General features: G+C 45.4%; 1 protein-coding gene across 1 annotated transcript in view; it reads left to right on the top strand.

Annotated features, from left to right (window-relative positions):
- Nucleotides 1-14,647, top strand: part of SIL1 (SIL1 nucleotide exchange factor) — a 78,027-nt gene extending 63,380 nt beyond the window's left edge. Inside the window, exons 10-11 of the mRNA XM_054995553.1 lie at nucleotides 6,936-7,100; nucleotides 14,220-14,647. Coding sequence (XP_054851528.1) covers nucleotides 6,936-7,100; nucleotides 14,220-14,573 — 519 coding nt within the window. The 3' untranslated portion in view covers nucleotides 14,574-14,647. The remainder of the gene's footprint in view (nucleotides 1-6,935; nucleotides 7,101-14,219) is intronic.
- The last annotated feature ends 861 nt before the right edge of the window (nucleotides 14,648-15,508 follow it).

Here is a 15,508-nt window from a genome sequence, read left to right as displayed (position 1 = left end):
GCGGCATAAAAACATCTTCCTAGTGCGATTTCACGGCACAATCCCGTTTAATGGTACTTTTTCTGACATCATCGGGTTATTAAAGGGGATCATGCTAGGAAGACGCTTCATGCTGTGAGTTCGCGCGATCTCCAGGGACAAGCCCCAGTGCTTTAACATGGCCCAGACTTGTAAAGGGTGTGTTTGTCTTTTTTTTTTTTTGCTAACATTTAAATTAATCTAACATTTTAAAAATTATATACTGACATTTGAATTAGAAACCTTTCAGAAATTTTTCTCATTCAAATTTTTCTGGAAAACTTACATTGCTGCAATTACCCCAAACTGATTTTATGTGTGATAGATAAAGATGACAGCTTGGGAGTTCACATTTATGGAACTGAATCCCTGCGCATCACTGTTGGCTTTTAATAGTATTAACTGAGAAGCCAAAATACATACAGGGCAATCCTGGGGGCCTCCAGTATTTCCTCCTGTAAATGCCACCCTGAAATCACACCTTAATAAAGGTCTTTGACAAAAGTCTTGCAGGATCTTTCCTAAGCCACAAAGATAATAGGTTGCTGCAGCTTAATTAAATCTGAGAATAGCCAGAAAGCATCACTTCTCCTTTAAGCATTGTCGGTCATAGGGATTTATACCCTCACACGTTAATCCCATGACGGAAATGAAAACATAAGGTAGCTTATCTGCTCGGGTGTTAGGTGGCCTGTGAATTTAATTAGAGCCACATCTTGTGTCCCCAGGACATCCTTTGTGAATACTCAGTGAATACTCAGAGACACTGGCTGGCTTCAGTTCACCTTGCGCTCGCATCTTTTACTAAGTGATAGACACGCTGGAAATACATACATTGCATAAAGTGGGATTCAGCCTTGATTTCATTGAACATTGTTGACTGATCTTAATTTCAGATGGGTAATTGTTCCATTGCTGCAAAAATGTTAGACTGTGAAAACTTACTCCTCGCATAAAACATGTGTTAGTTTTCAAGATACCCCAAGACTTCCCCCCTAACTGTTGGGCACTGTGAATATACCAGGTCTTCTATCTACTTAGCTCCAGCAAACAAAATAATTGGTTACAACATCTGGATGTGGATGGGGGCGAGTCATGAAACTGGGACAAATAATAAACTCAGTCCTACCAACGCAGAAGTGTATTGCAAGAATTATGCTTTCCTCTCCTGTTCATTGAGCAAAGTTGGCAATACTGGTACACACACCACCAGTTTCTAGTATGCAAAAAAATGTCGCCTCCAAATCACATCCCAATCCAAAAACATTTCCCAAATACCTGTGTTTATCCTGCCCCGCCCCACCCCAAGTTCCTGGGGAGAAATATCCATAAAGAGGTACTTCAAATTGCAGGAAATCTCTGAAACTATTGATAGAAACTAGTTTCAGGTGGGTAACAGTGTTGGTCTGTAGTCGAAGAGCAAGATTTGGGTCCAGTAGCGCCCAAAGACCAACTAGATGTCCAGAGTATGAGCTTTTGAGAGCTCCCTTTGTCACATAGAAACTGTCAGATTCAGACATTTCTTGGCCCTCGCTTACTGTAATGTAAAGAAACTTGTCTGCTTCTCACGGATTTAAAAGAAAGGGGGTGCTATATATACTGAGTATTACAGGAAGTACCTGTGGATTTTCACTTTTACTTCCATCTGAATCAATCGTAGGCAATGATCAAGTTTTGGAGAAAACAGTAGTTGTGGTCCTCAATGAAACCCTCAAACTCCACCCCTGACTTTGGTCTGTAGCCCCTCCCACTGATCTTCATAGGCCATAACCTAGCTCAATTCCTACATTTCATTTCCTACCAATTATTCATATGGAACACAGACTGTTCTAGAAAAACAGTGGGAGGTATTTGATGAAAGAAGTAAGTTTACAGCAAGAGATAAAGTTCTCATTTGAAACAAATCTACATTTTCCACCATTAATACACAATCTTGTGATCTTGTTTTGTGGTTTTGACAACAACATCTCGTTTCTAAGGGCTGGATAGTCATCTTTTTGCAAACCAGGAGCAATGGATCTAAGTGTTCATTTGGAGAACCATTCAAGTAAAGGAGCATAAACGTAAGATTCTTGACAATATCACATCTATCTCAGATGTGGGGCATTCAGTTTCATAAGAAGCCCTTCTTGCATTCAGCTGAAATTGCTGGGTGTGGATTTGGTTGCTGCAATTAGTTTGCATAATTCCTTTCTTGGCTCATCAAGTTTTACCCTTTGAAAGGTCTCAACCGCTCTGGATGGAAGTCCAGTTTCTTTGTTTGCAGCATGACCTTGTCTTTCCCCCTAAAGCATTAATGGATTACCAGCTGGCCTGGTTTGAGGATCAAGGACAATGAGATCTTTTATTTGTTCACGGTCAGGCATTCTTCTCTGAAGAGCATCATCAAGGCTTGGATAGATGAGGCCAGGTATAATTCAGCCATTTCCTATCATGCACTTAAACTTTGGCTCCAGGGCTAACTAATTGTAACCGGTGTAATGCTTTTTTGTTAGACTTTTACCTTCATTCTTCTTCGCTATGAGGTCAGAAACAGTGTGTTGGATTCTTGAAAAGGCATCAGCGATATTGGTGCTCTCTCTTCATAGGAGATGTGAAAAAGCACACCCTTTGAGCCAGGGCTTTTACAAACAGCATGTTGTGAACTCCTAATTTGTTTTGCTCAGTTTGAGAATGTCATTCTTTTGAAATCTTAGTGAAAGAAATCCGTTCAAACAGTCTGTACTGATCTAATCCTGTCTTGAGACCCATTCTATGCTAAACATAACAACCATCAAGAGCAGGCACAGCAGTTACCTGACTAAAGGAGCAATCCTAAATAGGTCTACTCAGTAAGTCCCATGTAATTCAGTGAAGCTTACTGTTAAGAAAGCATCCTGAGAATTGCAGTTCAACAGTTTAATCCTAAACAGAGTTGCTCCAGTTAACTCTGTTTAGGATTGCACTGAAAGTTACTTTTGATTCTTTGTTCCTTTACCTGTATGTAGAATTCAATTTGGACCTGAATGCCTGAAAATAAATGTCACAGGCTTATCTCAACAGCCGCAAGCTCAACATGATGGGCAGGAATTGAAATGAATTGCTCGTTTCACCATCTTTCTGTTTAAACAATACAGCTACTCCACGGTAATGTCCCGTCATCAATCCATCAATGTTATCTTGCAATGAATTTATTTTTAGTACATTTATTGACCAGCTTTTGATCATAACTAGTCTCCAAGGCAGTTCGCAATATTTTTTTTAAAAAATGTAAAAGCTCTAAAAACAATTGCAGTATCTGCAAGAGGCGGCATTTTCAACCCATTTTCTGTATTTCAGATTCCCAGAAGGATGGAAGGGGGCAGAATATTTCTTCTGCAGGAGATCTTCCTTCCAGTCCATTTTGGTTTAGCTCTTTCTCCGGAATGATCATGGTTCTTTTAGTATTTGTATCTTCATTCACTTGAAAGCCCCCTCAGTTTCACATTACAGGTTTAAAGCTCATCCTTAAGACTGCAGCAGAGAACACAGCAACATACATATTAGAGCAGTGATCCCCATTGTAGTGCCTGCCGATGCTTGGTTTCCACATGCTTTTGGAGTCGTGGGGATAAAATCTAAAGATCTTAAATGGAGGTGGTGGGGAGACCTTCAGTGTACTCCTTATCAGCTGGCTGAGCAGTAAGCGCTAAGTTCACGTTAGGCAGACATGTCGCGGCCGTGTGCCTTTGGCTTAGCAACAGACACAGGCTTTCTTACGTGTCTGAGCTCGGCAACCACTCCACGGTGCCTGCAAAGTGCAAACCCTCTGCTTTCTTTGGGAACGGAGACAGCCTTGACTTTCCTCTCTACCTCCTTGGAGATGGAGGCTTTTTTCAGAAGAGCCCCAGAGGTGTGTCATCTGTAGGATGCACCCTCTTCGAAGCAGCTGCTTCTATTGTAGGGCAGCCCTTGGCTGGAAACTTTCCAACAAATTGGGATTGGCTGTGCCCGGTGAGGGCCATTTTGCCACCCTTTCCCAAAATTCCACAAATACATGCCGGCTCACCAGGTGTGGCTTATCCAGCACGGTGGCCCTGGGCGGTGGCTCTGTACGGCTTCTGTGTCAGAATGGCTGGTTCAGCAGTTCCTCTTCCCCGCAGGAGGCAAGATCCTGGACAACAGCTACACAGCTGTGGTCTGAATGGTGGAGCCTTCCCATGTTGACTCTGTTTAGCTGTCGCAGTGGCACAAGATGAGGCTATTTGGAGAAGGGAATGTTAACTTTGGCAGTGGCAGAATTGTTGGGGAAATATATGCGCCCTTTCATTGAAATGCTTTGCCTGGCTGCCTGAAGGCATGATTCCAATGTGCCAATTTTTTTTTTATTCCAACCAATTTGTGGCTATTACATGCATTTGAGGGTTTTCTATCTTTTAGCTTTGTAGTGTTCTTTGCTTCTGTTGGGGTATTGCGTTATTCTGATGGAAAGGTAGACCCGACTGTCTTGGTCAACAAATATTTTTCTCTGCTGGCAGACAAAACAACCCTCTCCATACAACAGCCAAACGTAAATCTCATTCTCTCTCTTCTGTTGAAGAAAGGCCCATGTCTAAGGTCATGTGTTCTCAGCTGCAGTGGCTGCGATATGTGATGAAATTGAAAATCTTAATCCTTCTGTTATCTCCTGGACCATTGAGTGATGCTAGCTATCTCCGAAGGCAACCCTGATAGTTGGGGTTGCCAATGTGGCATGAGGTTACAGCTGGTCTCCAGACTACAGAAATTTGTAGATTTTCTGGAGAAAACGGCAGCTTTGGAGGGTGGACTCTATAGCATCATCTCCCCAAACTCTACCATTCCCAGATCCGATCCCCAAAGCTCCAGGAATTTCCCAGTCCAGAGTTGGCAACCCTAAACAGGATAGATGTAGGGTTGCAAATTCACCTTTGGAAAATACCTAGAGATTTGGGGATGAAGACTAGAGAAGGTGAGGTTTGGGGAGGGGAGGGACCTCAGCAGGGTATATTGACACAGAGACAACCTCCAAAGCAGCCATTTTCCCCAGGGGAACTGCTCTCTGCCTGCTGGAGATCCATTGTAATTCTGGGAGATCTCCGGTCCCCACCTGGAGTCTGGCAACCCTAGATAGATGCCATCTGCATTGCCTGCTGTAATTGTGGTTGTACTGAATTTAGACACATCTCATTCTGAAGAGTTGCACCTGCTCTTGGTTTTTGCAGCACATTTACATTTAGAAGCCTGGCTTTTAGAGCGACTTAAGGCAGAGATTCCAGGGGGTTACTCCCCTCCCCCCGGGCAGGAAAATTTCCATTTCTAAACATGCTTTTCCCCACAAAAAAACTAACAACAGTGAGTGGATTACCGGTGCTTTAGGCGAGTTTAGCAATTTCAAAGATTTTTTTTTAAAAAGGTAATTACCTGGGAATTGTGTGAGCAGATATGTGAATGGGTTTATTGATTTGTAACCCGGGACGGGGAGGAATAAAGCCACAAATACGTATAATGTTCCAAATAAGCAAGATGGCTTAAAGTGATGTCTGAATGTAGCCAGACATACTGTGGCCACCATGAGCTCAGTTTACGATGACGTATCTTCAAAACAATTAGGAAAGTGCTTAGGACTCTTTTGTCCAGGTGATAAACCATACCAAGACCAACCACCATCACCTCCTGCTGAACAGCACTAATCAGTGCATCAGACTAGGATCTGGTTCGAATCCCTGCTCTGCCATGGAAGCTGGGTGGGTGACCTTGAAACACAAACACTCTCAGCCTGACCTACCTCACAGGATTGCTATGAGGATAAAAATGAAGGAAAGAAGGATATAAGCAGTTTTGGGTTCCAGGCGGAGTTATAAATGAAGCAAAATTTTTAAAATCTGAGTCTCTGTTTATATGAACAGCATTTTGGGGTTCCTGCTGCACCCCCACAACCCTAAAATCTGTAACAATAACTCTCTTCCCCTTTGTTCTCATTATCCCTGTGAGAGGTGAGGTCCAGAAAGAGAAATGCCCTCCAGCACTGGCTTTCCCAGGGAAGCGTAATCAAGAGAGAAGGCAGATGGCACTAGTACACAGTGACTTATTCTGTTCACTAATCCAACAAGAACAAAATCCATGTTACAAAAATTAAAGACGGAAGGGTAGAAGGCAGGTTTCTCATGCCACGATCTTGCCTTCTACCCTTCTGTCTTTTTAATTTTTGTGGCCTCCAACTTGAAGAAGAGCTCTGGTGGACTCAAAAGCTTGCGCTATGTTTTCTGTACACGTGGTTGATCCTAATAAAATATGGTATTTCATGGATGTTCTTGTTTTTGGATTTTGCATGGGCCAATAAGACTCTCCCCACAAATCGAGTGACCCATGAAATCTGGTCACTGCGGCAGTGTGTCTGTCTCTCCATGTTGTGACACGATATTCACAGGTGTCTTTACCATGTTCTGGGCTAGAATCAATCCTCCTGCTCCCCCTCTCCCCTTATACCAGAAGGGAATGCTATCACCTAAGTCCCATCCTGTACACTGAAGCAGTGCATCCCGGACACAGAGTGATTCCGCACACGTTGGATAATGCACTTCCAGTCCTCTTTATAGATCATTTGGAACAGATTTTTTTGTGCGCGGAACAAAAAATCCACCTCAAACGATTGATAAAGTGCATTGAAAGTGCATTATCCAACGTGTGCGGAATCAGCCACAAATTGACACAGCGAGAATTAGGCCTCTGATTCTGCCAATCCCTGAAAATCAAATGGTGGTGAAAATGTAAAAATATTATAATATAATATACATATGTAATAATAATATTACATATGAATGTAATAACTAATATCTTTAGTTATGAGTATCAAACAATGGCTGAAGTTCTTTGGGAAGACATGTAGATAGGCCAGAAAGGTCATAAACTCACCGCCGCACGCTTCTGTTTATTTCTAGGCTCTCTTTGCTTTGTCATCGATGCTGCGAAACTTTCCCTATGCCCAGCAGCAATTCCTCAGGCTTGGAGGACTTCAAATACTCCGAGATCTTTGCACCGAGAAAGGCACCGAGACGCTACACGTTCGCATTGTGACACTTCTCTATGACTTGATAATAGAAAGGGTAAGTGGCGATGTGCTTCAAAACCAATGTGATTGCATGGGAATGGGTGAGGTGTCACTGGTGTCCACTCCTTTCTGGAGAGCATTCTTTCTCTTAAGGAAACTATGCAGGAAAACTAGACCAACAGAGCTTTGTAACATCATGTCACATATTTCATGGGTGTTCCCTAGTAAAATTATTAGGCATGCTTTTCTTCTGTTGCCAACACATCTTGCAACAGTGCAGGAGAAATTCACATGCTAAGTTCCAAGGCAAAGATCTTTCTACTGACCTTGCAGTCCACCATGCCACATATTCATACTAGATTAATTAGAAATTAAGGCAGCAGGCTTTGTTATTAGACATCCTCTATAGAGCACCAGTCTACAAAGGATGCTATACTAGCAGTGCAGGTGGGAAAGCAAGGCCGGCCAATAGTCTAGGAACACTAGTCTAGGACAGAGCTCAAACAGATGATACTCAGGACAAACAAGGATCAAACATCTGGGTCCTCCATCAAATGTACATTGGAAGCTGAAGCAGCCTCAGTTTGCCTTAGGGCCATTGAAGGAAATGAGAAGGGGTTTAATCGATCCACCTCCACTCAGTTTCACCATTTGAAATTTGCTCCCCAGCTCTGTTGTTGGCAGAGTGTGGGAGCTGGTTTCAAACAGTGAAACTAGGTGGAGGGTTAAAGGGTTAAATGCCATTTCCCTTTCCTGCACAGTCTCCCTAGACAAGCTGAGGCTACACCAACCTTCAATTTGCATTTTACAGACTGACTGAGATGCACAGTCCTCATCTTGTCTCTTTGAGTCCTGAGTGAGGACACCGTCACATGGTCATTATTCATCTTCTCTACCCAGTATTGCTTTGCTAGGTTAACTAGGGAGTGAGAAAACACTTGTCTAGTAACAGCCCAACATGCTTCTTCCTGGTTCCATTCACTTTGGAGAGGATATTAGAATGTTGCTGTTCATTGCCTGCCCTAGGAAGCTCCATCTTGGACCACTATCTCGGCAAGAAATACTCCATCTTAATTAGTTTGGCATGGGTGAATTGCTGTTCCCCAGCGTCTCCCAAGAGAGAAATCCTTCCCAAGGATCATTAATGGTTACATTTGTCATGCTACTCTTGTAGCAAACTGTAAATGTAAGGTCCTTCCCCTCGAATGCATGTTTCTTTTTATAGCATACTGTTTTCTAAATCTTCACTAAGGTGGTGTTTTATGTACACTCACACAGTGTATAGTTTAGCATTTAGTTTTCCAATCAACAAGTAGTTGTCAAGGTGAAGAAAAGAGATAGCCACTTTGTAAGATGTGGCTGGGTCTGCCCACATCCTACTAAACTCTATCACTAAACTCTAAGTAGAGTTTCACCCTTCTAGCTCCATTGCTATCAATGGGCTTAGCAGGGCGTAACTCTGTTTAGGGTTGTATTGTGACTCTGCTAACATCATTGGTTCATTTCACAGCTTTGTTTCTGTGAACAGGACTTGTGGATTGAGAAAGGGGAGAGCACTGCCAAATGTTGTAATTGCGAGTTGTCTTGTCATGCCTGGCTGGGGCCTCTCGGTCTGAATCGCTGTCTGGTTCTGCAGAAAGCTGTCGTCTCATTCTGCCCTGTCCTTTGGGTCATGCACCTCATTCAGTATCTGCTGCAGTTTGCCAGGCACGGCCCATGCATGGGGGCGACATTTTGTGGGCAGCAGTGGCGACACTCAGAAACGGAAGAGAGTTCCTTAAGACGCGAGGGAGCGGGGCGTCTTCCCCACTGCAGCATCCCACTATAATTTTGCTGATTTGACTTTGTTTCTATGGCTTGAGAAGAGCAATCTTCCTTAATGATAATATGGTAGTAAGGAGACTCTTGTGATTAAGATCTAATTAATGAAGCACATATATAGCAATTAACGCAGGAGGCTGCCAAGTTAAAGCAAAGGAATTTGAAAAAAAATAGAGGCCCCCATTGTGTTCCGTATCTGGCAACAATGTGCAGTAAGTAACCTTTTCGCTTCATAAGCTGAACCAGATGGCTGGTTTGCGGTGCCCATGTGGGAGTTTTGCTGATTGAACAGAGCTGCCTGGCTGTGTCCCGGACCTTATTTCTTCACTCCGCCATCATACCACCACCACAGCACTAGCATCGATCTAGCAGTGGGAGCTTTATACCAATGAATTGCAGCTCCCCTGTGCAGGAAGGAGCCTCTTTTTTATTTTTCTTGCCCTCCTGAGTTCTATTCAAGTCAATAGAGTGGTCAGAGCTGATTCAATTGGTTACAAGCAGCTTCTGGTCTAATCCATTTCATCCCTTGAGAAAAACTTCGCTCTCTTTTAAAAATCTTCCTTTTAAAAGATTTACCTCTGTGGATGTGTGAGCACACTGGGTGTTTGTCTTGGGCACCAGCCAGGGCTTTTTTTCAGTGGGAACGCAGTGGAACGGAGTTCTGGCACCTCTTAAAAATGGTCACATAGCCGGTGGCCCTGCTCCCTGATCTCCAGACAGAGGGGCATTTAGATTGCCCTCCGCGCTGCCGAGCGGTGCAGAGGGCAATCTAAACTCCCCTCTGTCTGGAGATCAGGGGGCGGGGCCACCGGCCACGTGGCCATTTTTGCCGGGGGCAATTTAAACTTTAAAAAACTCCCCCCTTGTTCCAGCTGCCCCAAAGTGATGCCATTGTGTGGTCTTGAGTTCCACCACTGAGTTCTGCCACCTCTTTCCCCAGAGAAAAAGCCCTGGCACCAGCCAATAGGTACCTGTTACATCCAGCAATTCAAAAGCACATTCATTTATCTCAGAAGAACAGAGACTTGTTTGGGGGATGTTGTTAGGACCTTGTTCTGGGTTTTTCTAAGGATCAGCTTGAAGTGCTGTGATCGCATTGACCAGAAATGACGGTGCGCTTGCACGGCGCACACACATATGCACAGTGTGCCCTTTACTGTGACCAATGACAGGTCTATGAAAAGACTTGAGGACAGCTTTTGTGCTCATCAATATTATTAAGTGTAGCTACTAGTATGTAAGGAAACATAGCAGCAAGATGTAGGGCTGGTGGGATTCCGGCAGAAATTTTTCTTTCCGTTCAGCTTCCACAGAAATCTGGACGGTTACACCTTCTTCCTGTGCAGTGCGCTTGTGGCCGCTGTTCGGCAGCAATTAAAATGCTCGAGTATCTTTTAAAAATAGTTGGAAATTACTGGCTTTGATCCTGCACAGCGTGTTCGTGAGCAAAACGAATTCAGTTCAGCCTGTGGAGCGTGATGTTCTCTACTCCCCTTTCTCTCTGTTCTGGGGGAATCCTGGGGGAGTCGCCTGTCCCTGGGGAGCTGCTTTTGTGGGGAGGCTTCGTGAGCTGCAGTGGGTGGGGGAGGCAAGGAAGTCGCAGTGCATGGATAGAAATCCCTCCTCCAGAAACGGTCCTCAGGACCCCAGCCACAAGGAAACCCAACTTTTCCAGTCCTTTGTGAAAATGTTCTCGTGGCGACTCGCTCCAAACCCATTTACCTCCTTCCTCCAGTGACAGGTACTGCCTTCATTGCCCCGGGGACTTCCCCAGGGCCTTTGGCACGGCAGTTTCTTCTAGCTGATATTGGTTACAGAGAAAGGATTTAGTGGTTTAGTAGGGTTCAGTTGTGAGGTGCAACAGCACAGTTTTGGGCTGCACGAGGCTACAAAGTCAGTTTCCTTTTTCTTTTTATTAGAGAGCTCTTACAGGTGCCGCTGAGGCCCTGAAGCCGCCGTTCTGGCCGAGCAGAGGTTTAATGCCTTGATTTGATAGCAGGTTGTATGTGGGGGGGGGGGAGCGTGTGTTAGCACCCTTTTCTTGTTGTAGACAAGACTGTGGGAGCTGCGGGGAAGGGGCAGCTGCTTTTCAAGGTTTGCTTGGGAGAGAATGGTGCCTATAACCTACAGGTAGGATTTCAGCGCTCTTACCATACACTAAATCTGTCACTGACTGCCACAGAGGCGGGGGTGGGCTGCCCTCGGTTCTCGTGCACTAACCTCCTTTACTGTACTCCGCCACACAGAATGGTTGTAAATGGGTTTCAAACGTTTTTCTTCTCTTCATAGCCCTGACCGTTCCCCCTCCCTGGGAGTTCCTTGTGTTCTCCTTTTGGACGCAGCGTTTCTAATTTAGTCATTTGCGGCTGCCTCCCCAAGAGCATTAAGATAGGAATCTGCTCTCTTTAGCCGAGAAACCATATCCCCAAATTTATGTTAACTGTGGTAATTCCAAAACAACCTCATCCGTTGGCAGTTTTGTGGTATTTCAGATATTTAAACAGCTTCTTTGAAAAGGGGGCGGGATACTTTTAACCTCTGTCCATGGAAATTAGGAGGGAATAATGGCGTGTAATGAGAGTCAGATAGATTTTGGTTAAGTATGAGAAAGACTGTCTCAACTATTGTTGCATTCCTCAAGCCGTTTACTTTTAAGTAACCCCTTCTGTCATGCATTGTACGTGTGGCAGTGAAGCACTCGCATCTCCTCGCTGAATAACTCTGCTTGGCCACTTGGCAGAGCAGTCCAAATTGAGCCCAGAAATCTCTTGCTTGAGTTGGCTGCGCTGGGCTTTTTTGTAGATTAGCTTGGGGGGAAGCCATGGCGGCCTGTTGCTTATCCCAGCTGGCAAGGAGGCCTTCTTCTCCTGGCAGGTCTCCTCGTGCAAATGTGGCACCGCCGGCATTCTCTGTGGGGCTCGTTCACGAGCGCGTCTGTCGTGGGGGCAAAGCTATGTCAGCAGCCCCAGCCAAGGCTTACCTGGCCTCAGCGTGGTGGCTCAGATTGCTCTGTGCCTTCCTTCTCAAGGCTATTGCCGTGGATTACTGAATAGGGTTGCTAACTCCAGGTTAGGGAGTTCCTGGAGATTTGGGGGTGGAGCCTGGGGAGGGCAGGCTTTGAGCTCAGCGTGGATGACGCCGTAGACTCCATCCACCAGAACAGCCTTTTTCTCCGGGGGAACTGACCTTTGTCATCCGGAGATCAGTTGTAATTCTGAGTGATCCCGAGGCCCCGCTTGGAATCTGGCAACCCCGCTACCTTAGGGGTGCAGGAGCTTGCAGCCACCAGTCTTCTTGGTGGGTTGATTCCATACAGGGTGGTCTGGAGTTAGCAAACGAAGCTTTGCTTGGGTTTGAGTGGAAGGGTGAGCGGCGAGCCAAGCTAGGCCATTCCAGTCCAAGAAACTGAGGCTCTGAAAGAGGTGCCTTGCTGGATACTTAACGTGCGGAGGGCCTCTCCCTCCCCAAGTAGTGCACATGCAGTGCATGGACATAGGCTAACTAGGGCGAGGGGAGGGAGTAGGAAAGTCTTTAGACACCCCACACACACACACTGCGTGCATTTTCCGGCAAGCATAAGGGGCTAAAGGTCAAGGGTTTCCTCTCAGAGGTCATAAATTGTCACGTGATTGCAGTCCAGGCTCTGATAACATCTTACTTAGCGGTTTCTTTTCAAGCATCATCCTTGGACGTCCCTAACTGCCCTGTGCTGACGCGCTGTTTGCCAGCAGGGGTTCCCAGGGGCCTGTGTAGCTCTCTGACCGTTTCTGCAGCGGAAAGTAACTTAAACAACTGACGTGGCTTCTCTCTTTGTTTACCTATCTTCTTCCAATGCACCTTCCTCGGCTTTGTCATTTGAAACTCTTGCTGATTTCTTGTTGCAGCTGTATTTAAAATAATTGTGGGGTTTGGGGGTATTTTTAGCAGCTTGCTCTCCAGATTGCTTCCATGCATACCTTCTCTTGTCAATTTGCATTTTGTTTTCAGAGTCTCTGCTCTCTTGATTTTTTCCCCCAGTGGGTTAAGATACACCCATTACAGCCACCCAAGGGGGTCAATGTGTGGGTGCTTGTCATAGGAGGGCACTTCCCACGTCTCCCCCCTTGGCCCACTGTATCTTCAGTTTCTGCCACCACCAAACTGATTCTAGCCTTCACTAGCAGTTTGGCACCAGTGATGCTCTGAGCACGTGCAGAGTGCTGAGGCCCTCAGTTCCTACTCCCTTTTCCCTTCTTTGTTCCTGACCTTTCTGCGTTAAGTTGTCCTGAAAGGCGGTATATAAATTGAATGTTATTATTATCATTAACCCAACCGCAAGTCTGCATGTCAGTGTGGACAAACGCCTAGGCGTCTCGGGAGGACTTTGACACCGCCTGCTTTCTTTAAAGAAAAATACTTTCATTCACTACCGTACAGATACACTACAGAGCGCAGAAGACCCATGGGAAAGAATACCAAAACGCTAAAGCTGTTGCAGAGCTAAGAAAAGAATATCAAACATTTTAGCTAGGAGCAACATGAAAGTCGTCGATGTTGCCTCGGCATTCCAGTCAGTGGAATGGGCACAAACTTCTGGGAATGCAGGAAATAGAGGCAACCCCACCCCCCACCCCCCGCTGCTCTCTGCTGCTTCTGGTCTAGGTCAGACTCAGGCAAACAGGGTGTTCAAATCTTTTAACCCTTTCTCCGTATGGGTGGGCTTTCCCGCTCCCAATCCTGGGGTTTGGAATCGAAGCCTTTATGACCGATGGCAAGACTCCCACCCATCATATTGGGCTGCACGTATCCTTGACTTTATAGCCAAACACAGGTTACACAAACAGTCATTCATCTTGCCCTCTGGGCAGTGGGGACAAATGGTTATCTCACAGCAGGAAACCCATCTCCCCTCAGCAGGCCATTATTTCAATTTGAAGGCTCCTCTTCCTGAGGAAGCACGTTCTCCCAGAGATCTGATTTCCTGGGTGTAATTCATGGCCTCTTACACACACACACACCCATTCACTACAGCAACCTCTTTTAAAATCAAGCCTCCTAACCTTTTTAAAGCCGCCTTGCCTCTGCTGCTTAACTATGCTGGCACCCGTTTGTACTTGTGGACATCTGTGGTATTGACTCCCACCGCCAGAAAATGATTTTAAAAATCCACCCGGTCAACATCTTATCTTGACAAACTAGGGGGAGGAGGGGGATTTTGATGTTTTGCATTCTCGGGAAAAGCTGAAAGTCGGGGGATTTGGGCTCCGTTAGTGAAAGCAGATTCATGTCATTATCGTCTCATATACATGAATGCATTTGATAAGGAATGCAAAGGTAGCAATATGAATACTCATTTTAAGGGTATTTTTTGCAGCTGTTGCTCAAGGAGTCTCAAGACGACGACGAGCTCTTGCAGGAGAAAACTCAGCAGTACCACCAGGTGAATTTGACCCCCGCCATCACAGAACAGGGCTGGTGCACCATCATTTCAAATCTCTTGAAGCTGCCAGAACACGACACCAGAGAAAAGGTTCTTAAGACTGTGCATGTGCTGCTAGCCTTCTGCAGAGACAATTACAAAGGAGACCACGGCCTCAACCATACGCTGCGCCTCCTTCGCCAAGAATATGAAGAGTTAGCAGCAGAAGAACAAAAGGAAGGGGATGAAGACGGCTATTTTAAGGAACTCCTTAGCTCTATAAATAGCATCGCTCAGCAGCTAAAATGAAGACTCTTGTAGCTTTGCTGAGATGTAGAAATTAAATTTGGAAGGGGTTATGCATAAATAAATCATTGGATAAACCTCTGGCTTTCTGAAATCCCTCGATGCAATAAGTAAGCCCATGTGTTCATTACAGAGTGAAGGTTACCTTTGTTTTAGCAATTCGTGATGCATATTGTTCCTGGAATTATCGCAAGAAGTGATTTAGGTTGTTCCACATCAGTTATGGAGGTAGCTGATGGGGTTGGATCCAAACCTCTAGGAGCTGAATGAAGTTCATGGAAGAGATCATAGCTGCTGCTTCCCTTTTCTTTCTCCAGCTCCCTCTGAGACCAGAAAGGCATTTCTGAAAATTAGGAGATACTTGAGATTGTGGTGTGCAATGCAAAGGGGGTCTCGCCAGAACTCCCACTCTGCCACTCTTAGGCAAACTTCCCTGAATGCGGCACAAGAAGGATGGAGGGGGTGAACTTCTGCCATTTTCCACTCTGCTTGTGGAAGTCAGAAATAAAAGTTACTGGGTTGGATCCAGTCACATGTTGAGTAACTTTCTTTTCAGTGGGGAAGGTCATGTCATATCTGCTTAGCCTCTCAGTCCTTGGGGACAAAAGCTCTCAGCTTGAACCCATTTCATCACTTTTGAAGAGGGCTTAAGGGCACCAAGTTAAGGCATACCGATTGAAGGTAGGGGCTTTTTCTTGGGTCATGAGAAATGAGACCTGGGCCGTTTCCACGCGGCTTACCTTTTGCCGGGATGCAGCGTGATCTCGCGCAAAATTGCGTGATAACAGCATCTTCCTGGCGTGATTTCGTGCACGAAGATGCTGTATCCCGACAAAAGGTAAGCCGTGTGGAAACAGCCCTGACTTCATTGGAACGTGGCTCCTCAACTTGGCAGAAGGGAGTCATGGGATCTTTGCACAGTTGACGTTTTTTCCCCG

The sequence above is a fragment of the Eublepharis macularius genome, chromosome 1 (assembly GCF_028583425.1).
Source record: "Eublepharis macularius isolate TG4126 chromosome 1, MPM_Emac_v1.0, whole genome shotgun sequence".
Lineage (NCBI taxonomy): Eukaryota > Metazoa > Chordata > Lepidosauria > Squamata > Eublepharidae > Eublepharis > Eublepharis macularius.
Note: the sequence above shows the minus strand (reverse complement) of the source record. Positions and strands in the feature narration are given on the sequence as shown.